This window comes from Dendronephthya gigantea, unplaced genomic scaffold (assembly GCF_004324835.1).
Source record: "Dendronephthya gigantea isolate DGI-Jeju-01 unplaced genomic scaffold, DenGig_1.0 001097F, whole genome shotgun sequence".
Lineage (NCBI taxonomy): Eukaryota > Metazoa > Cnidaria > Anthozoa > Malacalcyonacea > Nephtheidae > Dendronephthya > Dendronephthya gigantea.
The window spans coordinates 1-9,381 of NW_021164107.1; the positions used below are offsets into that span (position 1 = coordinate 1).

At 36.5% G+C, this 9,381-nt stretch overlaps 1 protein-coding gene and 1 long non-coding RNA gene across 5 annotated transcripts; both read right to left on the minus strand.

Moving 5' to 3' along the window:
* Positions 1 to 1,658: 1,658 nt before the first annotated feature.
* Positions 1,659 to 8,068, minus strand: LOC114544997 (calcium/calmodulin-dependent protein kinase type II delta chain-like). Of its 4 annotated transcripts, none has more exons than XR_003690716.1 (4): positions 7,977 to 8,068; positions 7,657 to 7,827; positions 7,232 to 7,312; positions 1,659 to 1,700 (listed from the first exon to the last, which is right to left on the minus strand). XR_003690716.1 is itself a non-coding variant. In XM_028563435.1 (3 exons), the coding sequence occupies exons 1-3, from the start codon at positions 7,922 to 7,924 to the stop codon at positions 7,235 to 7,237; spliced, it is 261 nt and encodes an 86-aa protein (XP_028419236.1). In that variant the 5' UTR covers positions 7,925 to 7,986; the 3' UTR covers positions 7,095 to 7,234. The 4 variants fall into 4 exon arrangements, 1 of the variants encoding a protein (XP_028419236.1); XR_003690717.1 differs by lacking the exon at positions 1,659 to 1,700 and adding an exon at positions 4,495 to 4,534; XR_003690715.1 differs by lacking the exon at positions 1,659 to 1,700 and having other exon boundaries at positions 7,095 to 7,312.
* Positions 8,069 to 8,606: 538 nt separating this feature from the next.
* On the minus strand, positions 8,607 to 9,048 carry LOC114544996. Its single transcript, XR_003690714.1, has 3 exons — positions 9,009 to 9,048; positions 8,733 to 8,808; positions 8,607 to 8,650 (listed from the first exon to the last, which is right to left on the minus strand). It is a non-coding gene; the product is annotated as an uncharacterized LOC114544996 (long non-coding RNA).
* Between the last annotated feature and the right edge of the window lie 333 nt (positions 9,049 to 9,381).

A 9,381-nucleotide genomic window follows, 5' to 3' on the forward strand; every position in this document is an offset into this window, starting at 1 on the left:
AAAGTTTACCTGTTGTAAGCACACAGGAATAACATTCATCGCCTCGCTGTAAGGCAGTGAAACAATCCCGGTTGTCTTATCTTCTGCAGAACTAAAACAAAAATGAGAATGTATTACACTAACAAGAAAAGGAATTTTGGAAGCAGAATACCTGACATGCCTTGCACTATCATCATTAACCAACGTTTTCCTTTCAGAACAATTAACATACGAAGTGAATTTGACTTTTCCACTTTTGTCTTGCAAAAGGCCTTGACGTTGTCAGCTCGCAGACTGAGAAAACATTGAAGAATCTTTACAAAAAAACAATGTAAGATATCATAGAAAAATCGCAAGAAATAACATTGAATTTGGCTTACCACAAGTCGTATCTCCGATGCAATAGACGTCCGATAGCCATTGTCATAATGAGTTTTTATGTGGTACACTAATATATTGAATATTCGTTCTGCAATTACATAATAGGAAAGGGAAAATAAAAAAAAAATTATACAACATCAGTGTAAATGAATGATGGAACTGTACAGAAAAATATGGTGTAGGCATAACACGTAGCCCTGCGAAGTAGTTGGCACTAAGAACCATGCTGTCATGCCTGCCATCACCAGATATCATCAGATAATCTTGGTTTTTTAATGTTGAAAATAATCCGTTTTGATACTTTTTCCTATGAAGATATTCACAGGGAATATTTTTTTCCTACAATTATTATATACAAGTACTAATATCTAATTCCCGTCTGGTCCCTATTAGGCTATTACTCCTGACAATATTGTCGCACAGAAGAAAAACATTAAATATCTCAGCAAGTATTTGGGCTAAAGACCCGGAATACCAGTAAACGATAGCGGTTAAAACGATTCTTTGAATAGTATATTCCAACCAGCATATAGTTATAAACTGCATTTGTATTATACGTGAAAATAAGAATTAAAATAATAGCTTGCTTTGTTATCTGAAATTACTCACCCATTGCAAAATATTTTTGGAAATTCCATTTTTTCGCTTTTTTGGTCTCTGTTGTCTTCAAAATGTCTAGAATTTGACATGTTATCATTCTGTTTTAATTCTGAGTAATTCTTGGTGTAGTATGTGCAAAAAAATCAAAGAAAGAGCATTTTATAAGTTCTAAGCGATAATCATTGCTAATCACGTGCTTAAGGCAAGCTCGAATCGGACCTAGGTCAGATTTTCGGCTTTGGCCCGAAATTTTTATTATTGTGAAATATTATTGCCGGTGATGCGATAATTCATATCATCAGGTATGTTTATATAAAAATGGGCAAAAATCTTCTAAAGGCTTGATTTTGACGCTAAAGATATCAAAATAATCCTGAATATGTGAGCTAAACCACTGCAACCGGTTTTCGTTTGCATTTAGGCAATATCCAAGAATTAGGCCGCTTTGATGTGTAATATTGATATATACAACACGTGAATATCGTAGCTGTGAATAGCTATGTATGCATGGCGGTAAAACGCCGTATTTCTACTGGAATTTGCAATATTTAGCCTTGAAATTTACTACATTTGCGAATTTGTGAGTTTGCTATATTTACTATTATTCCATGCCATGCCCAATTCTACAATATTCTGAAAGGTTCAGTAGTTAAATGTACCACAGAATTCAAGTGCTACAACAGTTTGAAAGATTTACTTGCCTTTTAAATTCGACTTTCCTGTTCGATGGGGTTCTAAAGCTGGTAGGGGAATAAAGCCTTTTAATAATGATTGAACTGTAATTTCTTGTGAACTTCATGAGAGAAATAATCGAACAAATACACTCATACTGTGATACATTAGCTTGGAATATGCTCCAAAACGTGTGAAATCGAACATTTGTTGTGCAATCACCTTGCAAATATCAAAGAAACGGTATCAAATTTTGAATATAGATTAACTAATCTGATTGGTTTTTATTGAACCAATCGTGGAGTACAAAAATTGACCAATGACAAATTGACCTGTGTACAGAAATAACCAATCAAGTTGTCTTAATTTTGCTGAATTATGCAAGAGCCTACAGGCTATAAAACAGAGCCGTCTGCGACCGTTTTTCTCAGGTAAGTGAGTTCTTTCTTTAGGTAGGATCAAGGTATGTATAATTAATTTTTTAAATAGAAGTAGACCCCGTGGCCCCGCTGTTAGCTAAGAATCTCTGTCCCCGTATCTGGAAACACGGCTCACTGCTTGTCTTACTGTGTTTTGCTTTTCGTTTTCTAGGGAGCTACTAATAATTTTTTTTTGTGTTTTTCAGACAAAGACGATCGTAGTTTAGTTTCAGTATCCAACCCTAAGAAGCCACCCCATATCCATGCCGTCAGTTAAACCCCAGCCAGCAATTGCCTTCATGCTAATTGTGATGCTTAATTTTCTAGGAACAACTCACCATATTTTTTGTCGTTTCAGCTACAGAGTTAGTGGGTTGTGGGTTGTTGGATGTTGTGTCGTCGGTTGTGTGTTTTGTGTTGTGTTGTGTTGTACTGTCTTGTCCTCTACGTTTCGTATTGTCTGCCAGTCGGTTTGGGAGAAGCCCTGTAGCTCTCTCTTTTTCCTGGCCACACAAAGAACACATTTTGCGGATACTCCTTTTTAGGAGTTCATGGGTTCGAATCCCATGAATGTGTCAATTTTGCGCTGATATCTAATGTGGTCCGTCTCAAATACAAAAGCACAACATCCAACGGACAATCTGCATCCTTTCATCACACCAACTACAAGTGTTGTCCTCATACAACAGAATGGAACTTCCAACGGAGCAAAGAGTAACCAATACCCAAGATGAAGTTCTTGTACCTTCTCAAACAGGACAGAATGCGGCACTTGTTAATGAAGTATTCTCGATGTTTAAGGGATCCTCTCAGTTAGACGTGCGATCAGAGGATATTTTAAAGTGGTAAGCTCATTTAAACTTGTGATTACTCTGCGAATACTTCACCCATTTTAATAAATATGAGACCACTAAACTCATTGCTGTCCGGTCGTAAACGGCGCACACAGATAATTTCGGTTTTTTCTGGAAGTGTTTTATCAATTCAACTAGAAATTGTATTATCTTAAAGAAAAAACATTTACCTATTGTATAACTTTAATTCATTTCAAAAGCTTTCCTATAAGCCAAGATATTTATTGCAGAACTTGTACTTTTTAAATTGAATGTTAGAGAAGCAAAAATACGCAAAGCCTTCCAAAAATCTCGCCTAAAAACCTCCAAATATTTGTAGCTTACATTGGGATCAATATTTTCAAATATTTTACTCGAAATACAGTTGCTTTGGCGATTTGTAGTGATATTTCCAACAAATGTGTTTACAAACGGAAAACCGAAAATGTGCATATAATTATCACCATATTAGCGAAAATTTGACAATTATGACCTCTAGGGACAATTTTACCCAGAAATCGATTTCTGGGCTTATTTTACCCCCACGGGGTAGGCAACATTACGTTTTTGACACCTCTAACCTCACGCGACAACCACTTGTGCATGCGGCTGAGCAACGCCTCGCTATACACAATAACAAAAAAAAAACTATATTTTTCGAGTTTTTCTGCCCATCCTGACTTAAATCCTATCAGAAAAGATAACTAATGCCTTTACAGTTTATATGTAACGGTTAAAAGACGACAGGATAAAAAATAACGAAGAAAAAAACGAAATTCCAAAGGCGAGTTATATTTCCATTTTGTAATCCTGTGTAATTTGATATGATTTTTAGAGCTGCACTGCAGTGTCAGGTTAACAGCAATATTGATTAATTTCTTGATTAGAAATTTTCGAGCTATATTTTGGTGGTATTTTTGTGGTTTTGAAATTAAACGGATTAATTTCAACATTAAAAAACCAAGATGATTTCATGATATCTGGTGATGGAAGCATGACAGCATGGGTCATAGCGCTAAGTATTATGCGTACACAATATTCACTGGTGTTATAAAAAGATTTTTTTTCTCCCTTTCCTATTATGTAATTGCATTTACCAATATATATGTAACTGTCAGGGGTGGGGGTAATTATGTGAATATGAAAGAAAACCTGCATTTTGTTCTGTATATTCTTGTGTTATAGAAGTCAAAAATACATGCTGTTACTATACTGTATAGGCCCTTGTGATTCATATACAATTATAGTTTCAATTGTGTGATAGTTATGTTCTTGTAATCTCAATTGTAGATTCTATGGCATATAGAGTCGAATTGGTACGGCAAATATCTTTGAGAATTGAAGTTTATGGCGGTTCTTCAGGTATGTTCTGGCAATTCACTGAAATACTATTTGTTCGCTAAGGAATGTTGTCCCATGGTAGCGGTACGCATGAACCTGGATATCACAATGCTGATAGCCTCACAACCCTGGACAATAATATATAATTTACTTGTTCCTTGTGTTTCAATTTTAGATCAAATAAAGTATGGCAACCCAGAGTTGCTAACAATTATTACCTTTCTCTTATCACTGACTACACCTCCATCCATCGCTGTGCCATACATGGATTTGATGGACTGACATACCAAGCAAGGTAAATATTGCAGGCTACATGGTATATGTTCAGTTTATTATTATGTCATATTACTGTTGGACATTATTTTTTTATTCAGTAATTCCCCTATATGGGAATGTGATAAATTCGATGTTAACCCCCAAGTAAGATTTCACAAATCAATGGAATAACGCTGTACCTCGACTGGTTTCAATTCTGGAGGAGCCGTGTATGGCAAAATTATATGCATTATCATTTCATTTTTGTTGATGATTGTTCGATGGTGTTTTGGTGCCAGAAGATAATTGATACTAATTATTGGCCCACTACTGAAGACACATAACATCCCAGATAATAGCAACAAGTGTTGGGAATGCGGATAAGTCGACAGGACATGGTCGCTTAAATGAGGCAGCTTCCTGGTCTGCACGGAAAATAACCAGGACCAAATGCATTCGGCAAGAAAGATGTTTGTCGGAGCGATTTCACTCAAAGTCGTCGTGATTATAATTAGTGGGTGAAGACCTATTCTGTGTCCTGTAGTTCCGACGGGCAAAAATTCGATCATTACAAAATAAATGGACTAGTCAGGTTAGCTGGATTAATAAGCAAGGCTTCTACAGATTACCCTGTCACGTTATATGCATCACATCATTACGATGCGGTCATATATAACTTTTAATGTGTGATTAAGATTAATTGTTTAACAAATTATTCATTTCATTAGAGACTCGCTGGTGGAAAATGTCCTATCACCAACTGTAACCGCGCTTTACATCCGCATTCATCCAAAGACATGGTATGCAACATATCTTTGAGAATTGAAGTTTATAGCTGTTTTTCAGGTATGTTCTAGCAATTCACTGAAATACTATTTGTTCACTAAGGAATGAGAAATGACTGAGAGATCCATCTGACTGAAATATATAGCGAAAATTTTTCAATAAGTGGCTTATGTAAGAGCGAGTTTTTGATTTAGAAATAAATTCTTTACACCCTACCAGCGGGTTTGTCAGGTTTTTACTAACTTAGGTGCATTGGAATACAAGTAAAAATAAGGCGTGTTTTAGAAGTTATACCTGGACGAGGAATCCAGCATATCATTATGAGGAACAAAGCTATTATAGCGGTATATACTCAGGGCTATCACAATCAAGTTTAGTGTTATCGCTTTATTTCAATGTTGCTGCACGTCGGATTCTCACAATTAAAGAAAATCAAGCGAAAAGTTTCACACGTACAAAAGTATAGGTATGGAACTGGGGCCGGTTGTTCGAAAGATGGATAACTTATCCAACGGATAAGTCCTATCCAACGGATAAATCTGGATAGTTATCCATTGGATAAAAACGCGTTGCAGAAGCGTGGATAGTGAAGTGGATAGCTACCCAATAATAAGTTAAAATTTACCAGAAGAAAACAGATTATTCTGAAATTTCGTACCACAACGTCAGCTGTTGCTAAGCATTTACAACATTGAATTCATAATCATTACGAATTCTCGAGTATAGTTACTGAATGGAAAGACTTGAACAAGTGATTGCTCGAACTTTGCACTTCACATCAGTGATTTTATTAATTAAACACATTGCAATTTTATTCCTTGACCTTGCAACGCTTTGCCTTTCGGTCCATAGCAAATTTAGAAACACTATTTTAATGTTCGTGAATGAAATTACTTAGATATTAGCAAGTTTCCTTGGAATAGGTTGAATCTTTCTTTGCATATTCGCGTTTATAAACTGATTAGAAGCGTATAGTAAATTTACCACCTGTTATAAATGCGAGGATGTCCAAAAAATCGCCGGTCGAACGGAATGTGTAGGCAACGTGAAACGCTGCTGCGACAAATTGCACTTCGAAAACATTTTTAATATATAGTGAATACAATCATGATGTGTATTAGTTTGTTGAAACACAGTAAGAGGAATATTGCATTTTTGTCCTATTTTATATAAATGTTTACAGTGTTACCTTGTATCTTTGAATTTATCCACTGGATAGTGGATTTAAACCACCTCCGGACCTTGGATAAATTTATCCGGTAGATAGCGATTTTTATCCTCTGGTTAAAGTTATACAAGCTTCGTGCAACCCAAATCACACGCTGGATAAAACTTATCCGTTGGATAGTGAGTTATCCGTTGGATAGCGACTTATCCACCTTTCGAACAACCGGCCCCTGTTCTTTTATTTATCGGAATAACTAGTGATGTGATCTTACATGAAGCATTTTCAGTCATGCTGCTAAACTGTCGTGCTGGCTTCGCCACTGAGTATTTTATTGCTCGCAGAGCCTCGTCTGCCGAACGTGACCGTCGGCCAGTCTTCACCATGTACGGTGACAGTTATTTTCTGCCTTTTAACTTGCCGACATGCAATGTTTCATTGCACGGTGAGTTTTCAACTTTACTGAAGGCGCTACTATACAATATGCAATTTTCCTTACAACTTGCAATGCAATTATAATCCGAAGGATGTTAATTTGTAAAGAGTGTTCGAAATACTAAGGAAACGTTAGCAGATCGTAATAGATGTTCGTATTTGACAACTTTAGATGCCTCAGGAGTAGAATGGTTTTGCAATTTGCAAGGAAAGTTGCGTAGTGTAACAGCGCCTTGAGATTGTTTCGGAAAGCTGGTTAAATTTCGATGTAACTTGCAAACATGTAATGTTTCATTGCAATTGCGAGTTGAAAATAAGGGTCATTGGACGGAAGAACGGGACAAGTATCGTAGTTTTCAACATACCTTTTATAAGGGCGGAGACATTGATCTTCCATCCACGGTCGGTTTTATCATTTTTTCTGCTTTTTCTATCATTTCTTTATCCTACAAAAGACAAAAAAAACTTGTTAAATCGTGGATCAATCTAACACTTTTAAAAGCTTTCTCCTAACTGAACTAATTTTATTTATACCGTATAGTTCTATCAGTTCTAAATTGTCCTTCATGGAGGTCCAGTAGGGGTCATCCCGTATTGATGCAGTGTTACTACAGGAGGAAACCTGAACTAAACTGACTTTATTTATGCTGGATAGCTGTATCAGTTCTAAACTTCAACCAAACTAATTCTAACAATTCGAAAAAGCTGGGACTTCAGACGAAAAAGGTCAGCCGATTTTGAAAAATCTTAGATGCGGGGTTTATAAGGCGGTTAGTAATTTCATCATCACCTTCATCCAAGGATGTTCCAGAGCTTCTGAAACCGTGATGCATTTTCTGTGACCAACAGTAAGCAGTTTTGTTATAAGATCCTTAGCTTCACTGCTAACATTCTTCCAGAGGTTGTTCGGAAATTTATACGACCCTTCTTTGACTTGTTTCTCCAATGGGTTATTTGCCTGCTTTGAAAATAAAGAAGATCCGGAAAGTCTAAAAGACGTTAACTTTTCATTGACGTACTCCAATTTTGAAATGAGGTTAAGCTACCTCCAGCTTCATTACAAATCGTGTTCACTACGTGAATTTGAGTAAACTGAAGTATATGGCATACCAAACATATAGTATAACTCCCAGGCTCCAGCAGTCACACGATTTCTTGTAGGATCGTTCTTCAGGCTACGGGATTAACATTTTGGTAGCGAGGTAACTGGTGTACCAACAGAGTGTTTCCATATAGGAATTCTGATCTAAAAAATTAATTGTTATCATTGAGATCTGTAACAATGAGAAATAACTGAACCTAAAACGTTTGCAGAATGCGCTCTGCTTTCGTAAAACGAAATCACGGAAAAACTCGGAATTGAGATTATAGTGACTTCCAGGATTTGCTGGCAATGGTCACATCGAATGGTTTCTTCAAAGACAATTTAAAGGGCAATTTAAACACAAGTTCAATACACAACCGACACAAACCTTTATAAGCGTTTCATCATACGAGGAACACAATAAAACATTTTCTGGCTAAAGAAGAAAAAGTTAAATTATGGTCGTTAAAGTTTAGGATATAAAGACAGTAGTGATAAATAAATTAGGGCGTGCTTACCTTCCAATCCCTGTTAGTGATGCCATTTTCATGTAAATGCTAAAAATACGAAACAGTATGAATAAAGTTAGTTTAGTTCAGGCTCCTGCAGTAACACTGGATCAATAACAGATGATCCTTAGCTTGGTGTCATTAAAAGCTCCAATCTCTTCGTGATATTTTCCATAAACTTTAGTCATCGCCTGTGAATGAAATATTCCAATTTGTTTAATTCATTCTTCGAAGGCTACACATGGCTACATTCCCGCTAAACGACATCCTCACCTGAAGGCACATTGCTTTCATAGTTGGTTTAGTTGTCAATAGGAATCAGTGATACAGATCGTTAGACAACTCGAGCCTGAAAACAAAATAGAAAAGTCGATCGAATCTTGAATGGTTTCATCCATGATTCTATACTTCTCTACTACATTCTGCAGGACAAATAACATTGCGTGAACTGTGCAGCAATATAGAGAATAGGGGGAAGCCAGACAGAAAAGCACATGGAAAGTAGTTTGAATATTTGCAAACCCTGATAGATAAATGTCGTGGACTCACACATTTGTTATCGGCGTCTCCTCGTCGTTTTGTTCCAACAAGACTCTCAAATAATAGTCACCTGATAGCAGAGATACGTTACTGAGTTTGATTCCTATCGAGGAATAAGGGGGGGACGCTTTATGAAGAACTGTTAAAAAGCTAGAGCAGTTAGGCTTATCACTAACCTGTTTCAGTTCATCAGCTAAACATTCATACAGGACTTCAAACTAAAGGTGATTCCAAAAGACAACGTAGTTTCCACTCAGATCTTTTTCCATTGCAAATGCGTGCAAATCAGATTCGAGTGCCCCAGAAGTTCCTCTCGCGTCTGTCACATTGAAAACATAAGAAATTGTTTCATACTCTTTTACGAGAACAGTTTAGAGAAAGA